The 20,710-nt window shown below is 33.0% G+C and overlaps 1 protein-coding gene across 2 annotated transcripts; it reads left to right on the plus strand.

The window, feature by feature from the left end:
• Positions 1-3,620: 3,620 nt before the first annotated feature.
• LOC132626863 (superoxide dismutase [Cu-Zn]) lies at positions 3,621-8,405 on the plus strand. 2 transcript variants are annotated; one of them, XM_060341878.1, is made up of 8 exons: positions 3,621-3,764; positions 4,992-5,103; positions 5,186-5,287; positions 5,417-5,512; positions 5,854-5,885; positions 5,966-6,041; positions 7,760-7,813; positions 8,182-8,405. In XM_060341878.1, exons 2-8 carry the CDS (start codon positions 5,028-5,030, stop codon positions 8,208-8,210), a joined length of 465 nt encoding a protein of 154 aa, XP_060197861.1. In that variant the 5' UTR covers positions 3,621-3,764; positions 4,992-5,027; the 3' UTR covers positions 8,211-8,405. The 2 variants fall into 2 exon arrangements, with proteins under 2 accessions (XP_060197861.1, XP_060197862.1); XM_060341879.1 differs by having other exon boundaries at positions 3,622-3,764; positions 5,015-5,103.
• The last annotated feature ends 12,305 nt before the right edge of the window (positions 8,406-20,710 follow it).

Here is a 20,710-nt window from a genome sequence, read left to right on the forward strand (position 1 = left end):
CACTAAGAATAGTGGTGTGTGATTCATATGTGAGAACTTGAAAAGCTCTACTAATCCTAATTCATTTTTTGGATTAACTATTAAAGAAAATTGTATATCATAAAAATTGAAGGAATATTAAAAGAATCATAAATAAAGAGCCAATCTAAAAATTTGAATAAACGATGAATTTTTTCTTCTAACCTCAAATCACGGGTCTGAAATATTGAACTGACAAAATCTAATTTCAGATCTTGGGGTCGGAAGTTAGCTAGCCGATTGTCAGTAGGGGTGTTTATCGGTTGGTTCGGTTTGGTTGTATGTATTACCGATTTGATTTATCGGTTTTCGATTTGTAAATATGCGATAAATAATCAAACCGATGAGATATTCGTTACTGGTTTTCGATTTATCGATTTTTGGTCCTTAACGGTTTGATTTTCGATTTAACCATTCTTTCCCTCATTTTTCATTTGTTCATATATACTCTGCCTTCGTATATAAAAGTCTACACAAATTACAAGACAAAAACTATAAAATGCACAGGTAGCAATCAAGCAACAAATCATCAAATGATAATGAACTTTCAAATTGTTTATTGCATTCTTAACTGTGAAAGTAGAAATGATAAGAGAATTGAGAGAATAAGCGTGCTTACGGTAAGAGTTTAGGAATGGGGTTTTTATTAAAAAATTAAAATTTAGAGCTACTATCATATAACTAGGGATAAAAATATAATTTTAATATAAGCTTATTGGGTCGTCGGTTTAACCATTAACTAAATACTTAAAATCGAAAATCGAACTGACAACCCAATAAGTAATTTTACAAAACCGTTAATCTAATAACTCGATATAGCTAAATCAACAACTTTTTTTTGTTTGATTTATCGGTTAAATCGGTTTTTCACAACCTCTAGTCTTTCTTAAACTTCAGACACGAGATCTGAATTTTAATTTTAAAATGGTTAAATTTTAATTATTTTATAAATTTAATTATTTTTTAAAATAACTAACGGTCCTAGAAACGGCTATTTGTTGTACCTCCCGAGGCCAAACGGGGAACTTCCATTTACTTGTTTAATTATAAACTAAGGCCCAATTAAACAATTGAACCTAAGTGTTACTATTATTTAACAAACAACTACGAAGAATACCACTCGAGCCGTCCAGCAATGAAAGTTGGCCACGGCACCTTCTCGTTCTTTCTCTTGACCCACGCGCACACAGATTGAGTAGACATCATAGTATCAAATTTGGACGTTGTTTTCTTTGTTGAGATGATGGAAAATTGGGAATGTAATAAACATTGAATATGTACTCCTAATTGAATTCAACCAGTTTGAATTAGGACAGAACAGTACTTAATGTCCATAATTAAGTATTGGGTGAAATTTAACAATTTCAGTATTTGTTTGTGTGAGAGACAAGTTTTAAAGTTTTGGGTGGATATTGAAAAGAGAAAAGAAGATAGAAAGAAAAGAAAATGATTGGATTTTAATTTTTTTAGTGGGTCGATGGGTCGGGTCGAACGGGTTGATTAAAAGAGTTTAATGGGCGAATAAATTTAATTGAGAAAAAAGCCACAGAAAGAAATTAAGGCTAGACATAAAGATTTAACGGACTAGCTTAATACGTAAATTTGACCCTTGTAACAAAAACAAAAAGGCAGAAGTGCAAATATACTTTTAACTTTACGATTTAGAGCAGATATATCCCTTGTTAAAAAAATAGTGCATATATACCCTACCGTTACACAAATGGTGCAATATACCCTTTTAGCTAGCATATTTTTTCTAAAAAATCATTAAACTTATTTTTTAAGTAAGAAAATGTCATGTAGCTTTAAAAAAGTATGCCTATCAATTTTTTTAGTAGACTTATTTTTTTCAAAGCCACGAAGTAATTTTTTCTATTGAATTGTCTGGTTTGTTTTAAAAAAAGTATCTCCTTGACTTTAAAAAAAGTAAGTCTACCAATACAGAAAATTACCACATGGATTTAAGTAGACTTATTTTTTTAAAGTTATGTGACATAATTTTTAAATAAAAAATAAGCTAAATAACTTTTTTTAAAAATTATATCAGCGAAAATATATATTTGCACAATTTGAACAACGACAGGTAGGGGTGTTCATGGTTCGGTTTGGGTCGGTTATTGGTTAAAACTATAACCAAACCAATTTAGTCGGTTTTTAAATGTCTAAAACCATAACCAAACCAAATAAAATAATAACCACCGGTTTGGTTATTGTCAGTTTGGTTCGGTTTGGTTCGATTTTTCAGTTTATGACTAGCAGCCACGAGACTTATCAGTAAAACATTAAAAAGTTGAAAAAGACATGTCTTTTTTTTTTGTTCAAACGATAACTTTTATTTATAGTTTAAGGTGGAATATACATCATAGAAATATTTTCACTAATAGTGACAGTGTAGTACTCAAGTTACCAAAAGTTGTTAAACTATTACATATAGAGCTAAAAACTAACTTAGTAGTGGCTGCACCATTTTTGTCATCTTAATACACATACCTGGAAATAAAGTAGAGCATAGGAGCTTTTAGTTGTTGTTACAAACATACATATTAATTAAACATAAAGACTACCTAAAATTAAAATAGAAATATATGAAATAAAAAAAACTTTATGTAATGATCCCAAACTTTGGGGCAATACTTGCATTTTTCCCTCAATTCTCCCATTTTATTAAAAAAACTTTGTGTAATGATCCCAAACTTTATATGTTTTTCTATCATTATCCCCAAGGCTAGGGTCTCGACTAACTACAAGGAGTTGTTACTTTCTGCTTCTTAGGACGATTACCCACGGAAGAAGTATTAGGGCATTACCATGTGCTTGAGTTGCAGCAAATGTTGATGTTACTGAAGTATCTTTCATAGGAACCTCCAAATCTACAACTTCTGTCCTTTTCATATGAAAAGTATTAGAAGTTTAGGACCCATATAGACAAGAAAAAAGAAAGGTATAAATTCGGAAAAAAAAAAGAAACAACCTAAAATCAAATGATTGACAAAGAAAGGCTAAAAATTTAAGTTAAAGACATTAGATTCGAACGTGAGCTTCTATTAGTAGGTTTACACTTAACTCTTAATTAAAGAGTTAAAAGACTTAACAACATGTGCTTGAGCATATTCTTAAAAACATGAACCTTAAGCAATCATGTAAAATAAGTAGACAAAAAATCAAATTAATGATTAAAAAGTATAAAATATTTATAATTATTTATGAAAAACTAATATTATACGTATAAATAATTGTAAAATTTATATATATAATTTATCGGTTTGGTTCGGTTATTTATTAATAAAATCATAACCAAATCAAATATTATCGATTTTTAAAATTTAAAATTAAATCAAACCAAATCAAATATCAATTTTTTTATTCAATTTGATTAAATTTTTAATTTAATTTTAATTTTAATCAAAATCGTGAACAACCCTAACGACAAGATATACAAGTGCTACATTAAATAAGGGATATCTGCACCTTTTCCCAAAACGAAAATTAGATTGCTGTCTTATTTGACGAGGTGAAGTTCTAGATAACTCTTAAGGCGTGAATTGAAGCGCGTGAAGGTAGTTGGCAAAAGGAATACGATGCTTATCACACACTGGCATGCCACCTACCTCCTAACAGGTCAGAGTCAGTCCCATTTCTCCAATAAAAACTACGACTTCACTCTTAAATTTGCTATTCCCATTATTATTATTATCACAGTTCACTCTCTCTCTCTCTCTCTCTATCCATTCAAGGGGTGCCCTGAGGTAATTCATTTTTTTCTTTTCTTCTTCAAAATTTCTGTTTTCCGATTTATGCATTTTCACGCTGATCGATATCATTTAGAAATGGTTAACACATGGATTCAACACCTGATTTAGCAGATCTATACTTGTCTTCAACTTTCTCTTTTCAATCTCTCGTTTCTGCCTTATTTTTTCTGCTGATTCTGTGGATAATGATTGTTGATTAAACATTGAGTGTAATTAGGAAGCTAAACATAGACAAGTTTATGACATCAATTTCACCTTGCTAATATTATGTCTTTGGATGCGTGGTTCGATCTAATTATAGTTTGCTTAGTCTGAGTTTAGAGGAGTAATTGCCTTTTTGATTAGGTCTGATGCATAGATATTTCTTGTTATAAAGACTGTAAAACGTAGCAGAGACAATACACTAGGTGATTTCTTCCCATCTGTTGTAGCCTTAGTGGACAAAGTTACCTGCTACCTGTTCCTGGTAGGAGGTGGCAAGTATTACGTGGAATTAGTCGAGGTGAACACAAGCTGAGCCGGACACCATGGTTGTCAAAAATAAAAATAAAAGATTGTAAAACGTACACCTGCTAATTGCGTGTGATCAAGTCCTGCTGCAAGTAGATGTTTACTGTCTTTCTTTGACTGGTGTTTGGATTGGATTATAGAACAGTTCTCGTTCTGTTTTTTGTGACTATTGGATTTGGTTCTGGGAGAATTGTTTTTTGTGTGTGGATGTTTTGGGGAGAACGAACAGGAGGATTTTGTGTTTTTGTTATTTGGTTTTATTTCCCCGAAAGAAATAACACAATTCGGGTTTATTTGGAAAATTAAATAATTAGTTCTTTTTGTTCTTTCAAAACAAACATGCCCAAGTGCTATTGACTCCCTCGTTTAAATATCCAAGCTTATATAGTTATATGGTTGAGATGAAGAAATGGAGTACCTAACATTTTGGATGTTACTTTATGTGAATATGATAGCTTGTTTTCGAGATGAACTGTATATTACCTGGCTTGTCACTGAATGTTTGGCTTTATGTTTCTAACTTATTGTCCAAATGCAATTTTCTATTTATAAATTCAAACTTGTATACGGAAATGCTTTTTTTTTTTTTGAGAGAGAGAAAGGTAATTGACTTTTTTATGGAAATGTTGTCCATCATCATATGAGATAAGCTGCATATTAAACTACTAATGTGCTTTGTATTGGTTCTTATACGTGTTATCTTGATAACAGACTCTTCTATCATACTTTTCTAGATCACATACAAAAATGGTGAAGGCCGTTGCCGTCCTTAGCAGCAGTGAAGGTGTTAAAGGCACCATCTTCTTCAATCAAGATGGAGATGGTAATTTTAACTTTATTGATGGTAAAATGGTTTTTATTCATGCATCTATCACGGGTGATCTCTAATTGTTGTATGTATACAGCCCCAACCACAGTTACTGGAGATGTCTCTGGCCTAAAACCTGGACAGCATGGCTTCCATGTCCATGCCCTTGGTGATACCACAAATGGCTGCATGTCAACAGGTAGTTTTATCTACTTAAGAATTTCCTTCCTTTTCTTCGTCATTTTTTTTTTTTATCTACTTAAGACGGAGATATAGAAATGACTTTTAGGCGTTTCTTATTTTGAATTTCTTCTTTCTAAACTTGCAGGACCACATTTCAATCCTGCTGGTAAGGAGCATGGTGCTCCTGAAGATGAGATGCGTCATGCAGGTGATCTTGGTAACATCACAGTTGGAGAAGATGGTAAGCTTTCCTTGTTTATTAATTGAACTTAAGCTGCTTGTAGTTATCCTTATTTTATTTCAAATCAAATGTCTGCAGTTTTAAGAGTTCCATTATCTTTTATAGCCTAGATTAGCTTGGTTTAACATGGCGTATAGTGGTAACCACTGCCTTAGGAAAATCATTCTGGTGCAGTAAAGGTTTATCCATTACTATATTGTCTTGAAACACAATTATTTTGCATAATGAAGCCAAAATTGAATCAAAGAGGCCATTGCTTGCTCTCTCTCTCTCTCTCTCCTCCTCACTAATTCCAAATTAGTTAGCATCACTAATGGTGTAATCATTGCAAAAAATTTCAGGTACTGCTTCTTTTACTATTACTGACAAGCAGGTAAATTCTTTGTTGAACTGTAAGCTTTAATCTTGTTCTGTACTTGTTCCTGAACTAATTTACAACCTGAAATTTTGCAGATTCCTCTCACTGGTCCACAATCCATCATTGGAAGAGCTGTAGTTGTTCATGCTGATCCTGATGATCTTGGAAAGGGTTGGTTCTCGTACTCTAGCTACTAAACTTATAATGAGCCGAGTACAGCGTGCTTTTATTTAAAACCACAAAATGTGAAAGACGAAAGAGGATAAGAAGAGAGAAAATGCATATAACCTTGACACTCAACTTTCTGTTTTAGTTTGCGGCCATCAATGCTCCATTTTGTCCATAGTGCTAGTCATATAATTTTATTAACTAAGCTTTTACTTCACCGCTGATCAAAACAGTACAGAAACGAGAAATCCTCTTTCCATTACATGTGTTTTCTTTAAGGAGTCAATTTGGAAGTTTCAGTATAGTAATTGATTATATTACGGATCTGAGAAGGAAGAAGTCCAGATGTGATTGTTCGTGTCATATGTTGTAGGTTAATTTTGAATAAAATGATGAACTTTCATTTAAATAAGACTGGCAAAGTGAAAGAGGAAGGGGCTTCTAATCTAGCCATGACTATACTAGCAAGGATCCACTTTTATTTTCTCCACATCTACCTAGCATCCATAAGATCTCATCTTTTCTTCCTTCAATAGACTTGCCATTCTCTGCATATTGATAATGCCAGGTAGTTGCTGTCTCTAAAATCAAGTGAGGAGGGAGGTGTGCATTCCTGTGTTATGTTAAATCTCCTTGAAGAATTAGGATGTGATCTCCATATAAGCCCTCTAGGAATGAATAGGTGTTATTTTATTTTTCTGATGACCATGTAATTCCCGCTGGCCAGTGGCGCAATTGGTGGATAATGGCCCGTCCCTACCCTTCTCCACTTAAATACTAGGCTTTTGTCTGTGCTTAGTTCGAACCATGACATGCACCTAACCCCTATACATCACGTGTTGCGCTCTTACTACTAAACCAAAGCCCAGGAGGCAGGAATGGATTGCTGTTATACAGGTTCCAATTTTGAATTTAAATCTAGAAATAGGACAATGTATGGACTGTCTGTAAGATGTGGGTGGTTGGAGCTAACGTGGGTTAGTTTGCTAAAGTACTAGCTGCCAAACACAGTTCTTTAAGTTTTTTTTTGACAAAATGTTCTAAAAATTCCTTCGTTCCATGATGCTTGCTTTGGTACCATTTAATTACGCCTCTCTGTGTGTGTGTGTGTATTGGTCAAAAGCCTAGTCACTTAAATGCAGTCAACAGAACAAATTCTCTTTTTGATGTGAGAGATGTATTTACATTGCCTATGTTGGATGTAAATTCATTTAGCCCCAAACTAGGACTTTTGACTGATTGAAAGAAAGGTGGACTGAGAGAACTAATAAGAACCTTTGGGATTGAGGCTGGATTAAGACCCATAGGTTATCCTTTTAATGCGTCTGCTCGGAGTGGTTGGACTGCATGAAGTATGTTCCTTACTTTGCAGATCGTGAGGCCGCAAATGCAAATATTCAAAGCTGATGATCAGGATTACTAACTATCAACTTGTTTCAGAAAATAGAAGGTAGGGAAGCAGACTATAGTTGCAAGCAAATATAGTGGGCGTACAATGATATTATGAGATTAGGATTATGGATCAAAGAGTTGTGATATATTCAGATACGAGGTTTAGTATTTGCATGTAAAAAAACCTGGTGTCTGGTGTATAAGCATGGGAAATCCATCACAGAGTAAAAAAATGATGGTTGAAATATGTTTTTTTTTTTTTTAATTTAACATACTTGTAACCCACTTTTACTTAATCTGACATAAAATTTGTTTTCCTGCTGTTTTAGGAGGACATGAGCTCAGTAAAACCACTGGAAATGCTGGCGGAAGGGTTGCTTGTGGTAAGTACTAATTGTCTTGCGTTGTTTACATTCTGAGACTAGATAAGTCGTTTATGTGGCTCATCTGCTTTTAATCATTTTAACTAGGCCGTCATAGTTACATTTATCAATAGCTTACAGTCATTAGTTCAATCTCTGTGGTTTTCTCATTCAAATGATTATTCTCGGCTAGTTGTTTCAAGTAAAGTAGAAACATGCAAGATTCTTTTGCATTCAAATCTAAGTTTGCCATTCGCCCACGTGCTTTCAAATGACAACTTTGAATTATCTGCTTTTTGAGAAAGATAATTGAGAATCAAATAGGCAAGCATGGTTTTGTCGTCCTTAATTATGTTTCTAGTAACATGTGGTATTGTCACTCTTGTCAGGTATTATCGGCCTCCAGGGTGGGCTGTGAAGATTTAGCAACTAACGGAGGGTGTATTGGAATAAGCTTTGTTTTCTATGTTTTATCATGTGATGCCTTTTGTATTTTGGGGTTGAACCAACCATACATGATAATGGCGCTGCTTTTTAGTGTGTTGTACTAGTTTTTGCCGACAATCATTAACCGTAATAAAACGTAGTCCGTTAGTATTGCTGGTTTCTTAAATCTGAGTGTTGTCATTTCAATTGGATGGTTTCAAAACTAGACAAGATTCATACGGACTGGACAGCCTGCAACTTTTGTTCATATTGTTCGACTTTTAAATGGTCTCAAACTCTGCCGGTTGGCGTGAAATGTGTTTAAGATGGCAAATGGAAATATACACGTACATTTCAAGCATTTGAGAATTTGTACTGTAACTGGCTTCTCAGCCGGTTTCCACCATTTAATGATAACTCAGCTGGTTAAAACCACAACAAAAATCGTTGTCATTTCATGCTAGAATTTCACTAAAATGCGTGAGAAGAATGTAGTTGTTTTGATCGCATGCTTCCACTTACTGCTGTAACTTCCTGCGTGGTTGACCTATTCCAGTTTCCATGTGTCAAAAAGGTCTCTTCTATCCTTTAGGTCTTTCCTTGCTTGAACTGCAAACCCATTGTTCTAATAGGCTTTTCTGGGCTCGCACCTGGGGGAACCTACAAAATGCTCTAAGGCTCATATGTAGGACTTTGTTTCGTGAGGTTTACGTCCCAAGCGCAGATACGTCCTAAACATGTCTAACACTCCATGTTCAAAGGTTTGCTCAACCGTTTCCATGGAAATAATGTGTCAAGTTCCATAATTAGGACAATTGACGCTCAAAATTCTTTAATGAATCGATGATAAGAGCTCTACTCATCTATAGAAATATAAAGATTGAGACTAACTCAAATAACGAATCAAAGTATTATATGTTTAAACATCATGAGGTGACTTATTTGTATTTTATTTTGAAAATAGATTGCCATCATCCCGTATTAAGCAAAGGGAGATTTACAATCATATACTTAATTGGACCCCTAATTGCAAAAATAAAATAAACTACAATACTGTGCCATTTTCAGAACAAAGCAACAAAACATTCACATAATATATGCAACCTCGGACCCAAAATTAGAAAATTTGAAGACCTCTCAGATTTTTCTAGCGCAACAAACATCCCCAACTTCGTCTCTCAATTTTCTTTCCCTTTCACGAGAAAGTCTTACGTCTAATAAATTTCTTTGTTAGAAAAAGATAGTAAAAAATTAAATTAGTATTTGGATTTATTTAGGACTCAATCCATCCTAAAACCCAGCTAATCCTTGACCTGACCTGCTTTAATGGATTGACTATATAGAGATGCCCTTAATAATTATTTGATTAAAAAAAATTACATTCACTTCTTCAGTTTTCTAATATAACTAGTTTTAACGTACGTGCGTTGCACGTGTCTATCGCGTAAATCACTAAAAAATTGTATACATAAAGAACATATTATATAAAGTTTGCAATATTTATTTCCTTTTTCACGGTGCAACTTAATTAGCCAAAGAATAACTTAAGGACACCAATATTTAGATACTTAGAAACTTTGCAATCAATTTGAAAACTTTAACTTCTAACTATGAAAATTATCATGTAATTATTGATTGATAATTCAGTTAACAGACATTAAAATAAAAGAATCAATTATACATAACAAAGCGAATATTTGAGGGACAAAAACAACAGAAACACAAAAAAAAAGAGCACGTTAATTAATACTATTATTATGCCTGTAAAACATCTCAAGTTATAAAAAAAAAAAAATATGTGAAACTCACAGTTACGGTGCTAGGGTACTGAGTAGCATCAAATTAACACTTTTGACTCAAAAGATGTATCTACAATAATTTTCTATTAACTTGCAATAATATGGTCAAAGACCTAAATTTTCATCATTTGAACTTTACCACAACTACTGTTTGAAAAATTCACAGAAGAAAAATAAAAATTTGTGACATACTTACAAAAATTATGATCGATAGTTATACCTCCAGTTTCAAGATCATCAAGTTTCTTCTCATCTCTAGTCTCTTATCAAAGTTTTTTTGTTTTCTTGTCAAGTTCACGATCTCACCAAAATCTTGAAATCTTTAAGTTGCTTTTTGTACGGACAATATCAACTGTTCGCTAGCTTCTGAATTTTGCTTTACAACATGTATCTTAAGGTATCGACGATACACTTCTAGCTCCCTCCATCGCAACAAAATTTTCCAAAACCATAAAAATTTATTAAGATATGGATTAATAACACCAACATAAGAGAAGAAAAAAATGTCAACAAATTATTAAACACAGTTAAGAGAACTACTATCTAAATCAATCAACCTTCGGAGAAGAAAAAGCCGAAATCCCATATAAATTAATCAAGTCAAAAGAAACATATAGTGCTAAAATTATCAAGCGCAACAGAAGGTAAATACTATATGGCAGTGGAATCAAGATTGAATTTTGTAGAAACATGACAACAAAGATTAGATTTTTGGGATAAGAAATCATTAAAGGCATTATCATTATCTTGGTTCATGTAAATAGTCAGAAAGAAGAAAGAAAATTTGCACCTCTTACATGATCAGAATAAAAGATTGTACCTTGGTTATATTTCTTTGAATGTTATATTGATATCTTCTACTTAGACCTCCTGACACGGGAACTATGTTCATCCTTAATTTTCCTCTGCTTGAAATTAAAAATAAAGAGAATTAAAAAATGCAGTAAAGAAAATAGAAGAATAAAAACCGAAGCCACCACCACTTTGGTTAAATCCAATCTGAAAGTAGAAGATAAATAGCTGCAACAAACATACGGAAAACAATTAAACAATTTTCTGGACAGACTACAACAACAACGACTCTGTTTATGCTATGTGATTGGGATTAGAATCCCATGCAAATCAATACTCAATTAATTCGGCAAAGTTTTATAATCTTACTAACTTTAAATTCTCTAATATTAGGAGTTTTTACATAGTTCAAATAAAAAATTAATAACCATTGCCAAAACCAAAAAGAACTCAAAAAACAATGGTGGGTTTTTACCTTTTCAAAAAATATATATTATTAGTGTTTATGTATAATTCCAAATATATTTAATGAGAAAAATAGTAAATGAATTGTGCTCTCTTATGACAGTTTTATGTGGCAATTTATTCTGCCAAAGCCAAAAAGGACTCTTATGATAATATTTTGGACGAATCTTATGGCAATTTTACGAATCCTATGGCAGTTTTACTTTGCCAAAAATAACACAATTCTTTATTTTTTCAGAAAATACATTATTATGGCAGTTTTTGTTTCGCCAAAAATAACAAATTGTTTTTTTTACTGTTCTAAAAGTATTTGCCAAAGTCAAAAAGGACTTCAAAAATAACATTAGAATTTTTTACTTTTTCAAAAATAAAACAGGCGAAATATTATAAACTAAAGAGGAATACACACACACAAAAATTATAAAATAGGTGGTCTAAAGACTAATTAAAATTGATCCCAATTAAAAATTATATTAAAATTGATCCCAATTAAAAATTATAATTTAAATTCAAATACACGTCAAAAAATGATTCATAAAGTAAAGAGGAATTGTAACTTGCAAAGAGAAAAAAATGGATGTTGTACACCAAGAAAGGAATTTAAAATTGATCGATTATTTTGGTAGAACAAAGACTCCCACAATATTTTGCATTGAAATGTATTTTGCATGGAAAGTTTTTTAAAAAAGGGCACCAAAAAAAAAAAAATAGTTCCTAATTTAATTGGTTTTCAAGTCCTAAATGTTAGGAACTAATTAAATGTCTATTTCTAAATAAATAATTTATTATACGAAGGGTAAAAAGTTTAGGGCCTTCCTGCTTTTAATATAGTATAGATAAGTGAGTTATGATTCTTCCCATTGTCCAAATCCCTCTTTTTAAGATGGTATCTGAAGATGCATCAAGCAGAAAAGTCAATGAATCTCAAAGAAAGAAGTCTATCTCGTCTCCAAGTTGTTGTTTCATCGAAATGGTACCAGAAATTGTATTTTCAACAAAAATGATCATGAAGCTGGCTAACTAGGCAAAGTTAAATGACTTTTGAAAGATAAATAATTTTGATGGCCAATTACCATGAGTTGAATGACCATTCAGACCATTAACTCCAACAATAAATGGTAATGGGAGCACTTATCCCGCATGTATAAATCTAAATCGAACTGAACTACAACCCCTTGGATATAAGAACAACATTATGTATGGCATGGAAGTAAAGTAGGAGACTTGAGATTTCTTCTATTTTTCTGGAGTCCGGAACTTTGCTAACCCCAAAAAATAACTTTTGTAACCAAACTAACCCTCTTAAAAAAAAAAAGAACCAAAGTAGGCTTCACGCACAAAATCTGTGTGTGAAATCTTCTTTCCCCCGACCCCAGCCTTTGTTATTTGAAAATCAAACTCAAAATTAAGCTTTTTTTCGTACTTTGACCAAAGATTAGTCACATTTCAAAATACCGGAATATAAATATTTTATATAGAACTTAACATTTTAGCGTACAATAATATCGGCTCATTACATCAAGTACACATATACATTTGGATCGTCGTTTTAGGGGTTGTAAAGTGCTCCGAAATAAGTTTGAAAACTTTTTATATTTAGGTTTAAGTGTCATATTTTATAGGATTTTGATTAATCTCTTTTGTTTTACTCCCAAAGCTATAAAAGTACTTTTCTGGTTCAAGAAAGATAGAAAAGAAAAAATTACTCTGCTTTGTATTACGTTGTTTTTTCTTTTGTCTTTTTTTATTTTGTTATTGTATTGTGTAATCCGCACCTTTTGAATGTGCAAAAATAAATATAATATTTAAAAATAATTCATCCAATTCGAGAGGTTCATAATAATTGAAAAATATTTCATTCCATTAGCAACGAAATACATCATTAAATTACAATATACATAAAAAAAAATTCAATTTCTAGATACTCTTCTACTTCCAGATGTGCTGCCACCAAGGGAGTTTTGCCCACATGAACACTTATCATGCCCAAATTGCTTACATGTCGAGCACTTGCGAGAGTAAGTCTTTCTCTAACATCCATTTGATTGTAAATCTTTTCTCTAACATCCATTTGATTGGGATAATGGGTTAGCTTGTTTTTTCCCAATTTACGGATATGCTCCTTGTTCGCAACCATAGAAAACGGCGCGGCTGGCCAATAAGCTTGATTACCAAGGGGATGGAAGTGGCCGGAATACGCTTTAAGGTAATTTACTACCTTATATTCCACCGCCACATAATCAGTTACATTTCTGGTCATTCTCTCAAAGCACTTGACTGCATGAGAACATGGCATGTGGTATGTTTTCCACTTACCACAAGTGCATGATCTTGTAGGCTCATTAACGATATGTTTGTTTCCTCCTTTACTGTCGTAATAACCCGTTCTAACTTCATACATTCGTTGAACGACGTCATACTCAGTTATGCGGTGACCCGCTGCTTTTCTTCTATGGTGCTCCATCTTTTTGTAGGGCTTTGACATCCATGTTCCGTCCTCAGCTAATATGGCTCTGGCCTGCCTTGTCCTATCCGTAAACCACTCCACGACCTGCTTGAAAGTTAGTCTTACATTGCGGTGAAAGGTAGTCCCTGAGCAGATTTAAGGAGACCATTGAAAAACTCCGAGCTGTTTGTTGTGAGCGTGCCCCATCTCCTTCCTCCATCAACATAAAGCGTCTATTTTTCAACTTCTAATTTCATCAACCAAACATATGCCCCTTCACTCACTTCCCTTAGCAGCTCCATTTTTGCAGCCCATTTTCTTTGTTGATGCTGCATTGCAGCCCCCCATATCAATTTGTTTACAGTGCCCTCCAAACTTTGTTTGCAAATTAACCTTTAAGTGCCTTAAACATTATCGATGGTAAGCATGTGGAGGCTGCCACCCTTCCAGAGTACACATATTGTGCAATATGCCTTTATGACGATCCGATAAGACATATGCCTTGACGACCCCTAATAACATGAGTCTTCAGATGAGTCAAGAACATCCCCCATGTCTCGTTACTCTCGTTGGTGGCAATTGCGAAAGCAAGAGGGAATATTGACGTATTGGCATCTATACCGACTGCAATTAGAAGTTTGATGTCATATCGGACATATACATGCGTCCCATTTATCGATATCACATTCTGGCAGTGAGCAAAATCATCAATACTTGGTTTGAATGCCAAAAAGACGAAGTCAAAAATTCTGCTCTCTAAAAGCCTCCACTATACAATAGTGCCAGGATTAGCATGTTGTAGAGCCGCCATATACCCAGGCAACGCCCGAAAAGAGGATTCCCAAGTTCCAAAGATCATCTCAAAAACACGTATACGCCCGAGAAATCCCTTTCTCTTGCTTATGGTTTTACCATATTTGGAGTGGACCATGCTAATACAAGTTTTGATGGGCATCCTGCATAAGTTTAAACAAACAACATTTGGCAATAATATTTTAATTGCTATAAGATATATAATGTACTAGGTTAGATAAGTTACCTTGGAGTTTCCTCAATGTCTTTAAGTAACACATGAGCAATCAGGTTTATATCTAAATTAAAATGATCTGCTCAACTTTGTCCCATATCACAAGTGTGCTTCGGGTGGAATTTTGTGATTTTCCACAGACCATCAGGCTTAACAATTCCCCGAAGCAACCACTGACAACCTTGAGTCTTTCGCTTACAAACCAGCCTCCATACCGATTTGTTTGAGTCATCAACCTTAAACTCCCTCATATCCTTTATTTATACAATAAATTTTGACAGCCCATTGCAACACCTTTTTTGACGTGAACATCATTCCCTTTGCAAGGACGCATTCATCAGTCATGAGATTTTTTGGTTCAATCCACGTTTTTGGGCGACTTTGATCATTATCTCTTGTGAAGACAAATGCATCCTCACGACCTTGTAGACTGTCAAGATATGGAATATAGTCAGAATGCCACTGCAGTGGGCTGTCAGGAATTGGGTTTTCTGCCATCGGAAATGGTACGTGGTGGTGAGTTGGTTCTGGTTGGTTCGGGGGACTAAAATGCGTATCTTCTTCATCCCCTTCACTATCTTTATCATCAGTTACCTCTGCATTATTAGCTGGTTCATCGCCATCACTCTTTAATGTATCCACATAACTTGGACAATTAGCGCTATCTATGAAAGGCCTTTTCCTACACGATAAAAAGCATATGTTAAATTCCAAATTCATATATATATATATATATTAATTATTTATAATTATTTAACATCAAGGTGATAAACCTACACATATTGAGAATGAGCATGGTGTGTATATATTAATTATTTAACATCAAGGTGATGAACCTACACATATTGAGAATGAGCATGGTGTGGAGAATGATCAACTCCACCAAACTGGAGAGGACTGCCTAACATCCACAGTTGGTACCACTAGCGAGTTTTGATAATAATCAGTTGCACCGAACTGAGAATTATTATAATAATCAGCTCCACTGAACTGAGAGTTTTGATAATAATGAGCTGCTCCACTAAATTGAGATAATTGCTCAATATTACTCGTATCAGGTCTATAACCCCTACAAAGATTTTAAAATGCTTATTTACCAATACATACAATAAACACGTGCTACTACACAAAATAATAATATAAGAATGCATATTTACCAAGTTTGATTTAATTGTTGGGTTAGATTTTCCAGCGGCACCTAGCCACTCAAAATATCCCTGTAAGAACTAATATCCCCATAAGTGTTAACTTGACTGGGCTGTTCTTGAGGGACCTCTCGGGGTATCTTTTCAACATACATCTCAAGAACATTAATGGCGACTAAATGTTTATATTCTTCTGGCGCATTCAAATAATCCCTCAAAGAATCACCATCATTGATTTAATGCATACCATAAAGCACTATACCATGGGAGACTAATTGTGGATATCTGCCTGTTATAGAGATTTCATACTCATCTGGACTAATGTTCATTTTTTCATGTATGTAAGTGACTAGTAATTCATAAGACATTTCAAGTGGACATTTAACATGAACTTTTGGTCTTTTATTGTAATGAACTGTACTATTGTCATCAAGGATAATACCATCCCAATATAGTGAAAACCTAACTGATGGAATATCTTGAGCCATTTTTTGTATGAAGTTTGATTTTTTTTTTTTTGAATGACTTAAGAGAGGGTTTTTTGAATGACTTAACAGACTTAAACTTATGAAATGCATGAGTTTTTACCTCGTTTAACATTCTTCTTAAATAGATTCATCTTGACCCCTATTGCGCATTGAAATGTTGCGCAATGGTCACTATTTTCGTCATTTCATGCATTGTATTGTCAATCAGTCCTTTATGTATGATAAAAAGCTGAAATTGACATGCATGGTGTGTAGTCAAATCAAGCATGGGGTATAAATACACTTGTATTGCGCATTGAAATGTTGCGCAATATGAATTAATGTCTAATAAAACGGTCAAATAATGCATCATTGTATTGTCAAATCGGTCCTTTATGTGTCATAAAAAAGCTGAAATTGGCATGCATGATATATTGTCAAATCGGTCCTTTATGTGTCATTAAAAAGCTGAAATTGGCATGCATGATGTATTGTCAAATCGGTCCTTTATGTGAGATAAAAAAAGCTGAAATTGGCATGCATGACATGTAATCAAATCAAGCATGGGGTGTAAATACAAGTTTACAACCCCTAAACTTAAATATAACAAGTTTCCAAACTTACTTCGGAGCACTTTACAACCCCTAAAACGACGATCCAAATGTATATTACTTGATGTAATGAGCCGATATTATTTTACGTTAAGAAATATATTAAGTTCTATATAAAATATTTATATTCCGGTGTTTTGAAACATGACTAATCTTTGGTCAAAGTACGGAAAAAAGCTTAATTTTGAGTTTGATTTCCAAGAACAAAGGCTGGGGTCGGGGGAAAGAGGATTTCACGCACAGATTCTGTGCGTGAAGCCGACTTTGATTCTTTTTTTTTTTTTAAAGGGTTAGTTTGGTTCCAAAAGTTATTTTTTGGGTTAAAAAAGTTCCGGACTCATTTTTCTGAGGCAGGAAGTAATTTCAGGAAGGGCACATAACAATATAAAAATCTCACATTTCCGGTCTCCCCTTTCTTGAATTAATCCTAGTGTATGTTGTGTGTTAAATACTTAGCAGCACTTTTTAATTTTCAACTACTTTCATCTCCTGTCCTAGTTTAAGCTTTAATCATAAAGTTTTATCCTTATTTTGAGAAATTAATAATTTAAGTCTTTAAGTTCCGGAAATATCACTCTCTTTGTGCTCTTATTGCAGGTTGGATTAGGCTAGGTTTCATATAACATCTAGGAGCTGTTCTTTTCACTGTTCAACAGCTAACCTTTTGCTTTCTCCTTTCCAAATACTAAAACTCACTTTTATCTTCATACTGATAGAAATCTATAACCAGACTAAAAAAGAGTCATGACTATCTCATGGCCGAATATAAGTATACCAATACACCTAATGTAACTGGAAGTCTGGACCAGTAATAAAATATAATTATAGAGATCTTTGAAAGGATAAAAATTACTACAAGAGAAAAGAGTTGTCTTTGAATTTTTATTTTTTTCAAAAGCATTATGGAATGCAACGACTGAACATGTATGTCTGATCTTTGAGTGCTTTATTCTTTTGCAGCAAGTATCTTAGTGACTACGACGAATGTGAGACATGAGTACAAAGTATCTCCTGTCATGCATTTGGAATGATTTTTTATTTTTGTGAGGCTATATTGTTTCTTCCACCAAGTTGGCTCACAATTATCTAGATATTGTAAGGTTGCAAAAGTTTCACCTAAATTAAATCTAGAAGATCGTTGTACTTATGTTCTTTAAAGTTATTCTCACACTGTTTTACATAGTTAACAGAACACGGAAAACCAACCTAGAAGGATAGAATACGCATAGCTAGAGAATTGTCCTTGAAATTCACCTAGAAACTTGAAACCTATTCCTATATAATTTTAACTATAAATACTATTTAGACATAAATTAGTTAAACTAGCAAATATAAAGTCCTAAACAGTTTTAATTTCTGACTCCAACTTTGAATTAATTTTCCATCAGATCATGAAAAATATATAATCATCAACATCACAACTGGATAACCATAGAAATTAGGAATTCGAGGCAAAACTGAACAGGAGGTAGGCTAGGAAAAAATTCCTCAGACTCCTGTTAACACCCTATCTATAAATAAATGACGTGTTTGCATATTAATTATCTATCACTTTAATTATGATTAACTAATACATATTTTAAAATTATTTTACCAATTAATGATAATAATATAATGTGAAGGTTAGATAGGCATTTTTTTAATTTTTTTTTTTATAACCAACAAGGGTTATGGTGAAGTGATAAAAACTTTATTCTTAATTAGAGATCTCGGGTTCAAGCTCTGAATATAGAATCGTGTTTATTAGAGAGCTTTTTACTCCAAATATGATATTTACTGTGCAAACTTTATATTTAATCGAGCCTCACTGCAGACGAGAAACCAAAAGAAATATTTTTCCATTAGGCTAAGGAGGCACAACTAATCGAGAAAGAAGAGAGAATAATGAGGAGAAAAAGGTTAACAGAGGTGCCACCTAAACCCTAAGGCCATAGTTTGGCTGCTAATGGTCATGGGACCCACATCTCCGCTCCTTATTTGTGACTATACAACTAATATTAATTTTGAAAGGTCTTTTTCTGTCTCACAAAAAATTAGATCCACATTTTGTGCCTAAAAAAATATAAGATTTGAATTCACTTATTTATGTGATAAAAAGAAGTCTTACACAATTAATGTCAACTATATGAGACACATAATAAAGTTTTATCCATACATACCTAAGCACATACAATCCAAAAGTTTAGGTGTATGCAATAGTCATAGCCTCATAGCAAATTTTGATGTAATATCGGCTTACAACATTATACATAATATTTCCCTTTTAAGATAAAAGAAGGAAGATGGCAAAAAGTATAAGCACTGTTTTATAACGATTAGGTATCTATGTTATTGATTAAGTTTGACGTTCCCTAATTAAGTAAAAGCATCATTAGAATGTACTTTAATCTTCAGTTCAATCTTGCGTTAGGTATTACACAGGAAATTCCGTCAAATGTCATGACTATCATAGGTTAGGTCCAAAAAAACTTGCAATTAGAGTGGTAGGTAGGGGTGTACAAAGAAATTGTTTGGTGGACCTTTTTCACTTATTTAACAGATGCACCGATTTGCTAGTAGCTAAAAAATCGTTTTCTTGCGGTACATCTTACAAAGTCAAGATAATATAACACGACATTAGAGTGGTAATGGTGTACAAAAAAAAAAAAAACAAATCCCACCAACCGATAATCCAAATCAAATTGAGTTCGACTAGTGGTTTGGTTTGACTTGATTTGGAATTGAAAAAAAAACCCAATCAAAATTGATTTGATTTGGTTTTAACTAAAAAAAGTCAAATCTAACCAAATCAACCCAGCATTACATGTATACAAATATTTAGTATATTTTATACATTAATTTATAAATATTTCTTAAGTTTTTTCATAGTTTTTGTCTTTAACATATTATTTCAAGTTTGGACTTATAATTTTGAATGTTCCAATAAATTTTATAGCCCACAGATGTTAGTAACTCAAATAAAGTCCAAACCAAAACCAAATCAATACTAATGCTTATAACAAAAGTAATTCAATCCTAACACTAGGAATGACAATAATATTGAATATCTAGTCTTTAGTTTTGCATTGTTAATTTAGATAATAAAAATACATAACTTAATTTTTCATGTAATTAATACTCATTGGCCGTACTAATTTTAGCACAATTTAGTATTTTTAGATGATGATCATTTTTATTATACCTTATTAATTAGCAATATTTATTTTATGCTATTCATTATTATTTGGTTGAATATTTCATTACAATGTCATCACTTGTTTCACATTTTTGTTATTTTCTTAAGAAAAACCTCAAGTGAATAGTTGTGTCTTAGTAGGACTAAAGAAATATTTGAAGTAAAAGTTATATTTTGGATGAAGATTTTCCAGAAAAAAAACCCCGAAAAAATCAAAAAATCTGACTTTTATTGGTTTGGTTTATCGAGTTAAAAACCCGACATAATTGGTTTGGTTTGGTATTTGAAAAATCCAAACCAATCCGGTCCATGTACACCCCTAGTAGTAGGTATAACCATTGTACTTTTGTTTACATTGTTTACGTACAAGATTCAAATCTCATTAAAGATTTTGAATGTGTTCAATATAATCAATTTTCATCAAAAATATTTGTGTAAACAAAAGTTTTTTCGAGTCAATTCCTCGTATGGTCACTCAATTTAAGTAAATTATCTAGTAAAACCATGTATCTTTTATTTGTTCCTCATATGGTCATTCAAGTTTATACATTTACCTTAAAAAGTA

The sequence above is a fragment of the Lycium barbarum genome, chromosome 2 (genome assembly GCF_019175385.1).
Source record: "Lycium barbarum isolate Lr01 chromosome 2, ASM1917538v2, whole genome shotgun sequence".
In the NCBI taxonomy this organism is placed as follows: Eukaryota; Viridiplantae; Streptophyta; class Magnoliopsida; order Solanales; family Solanaceae; genus Lycium; species Lycium barbarum.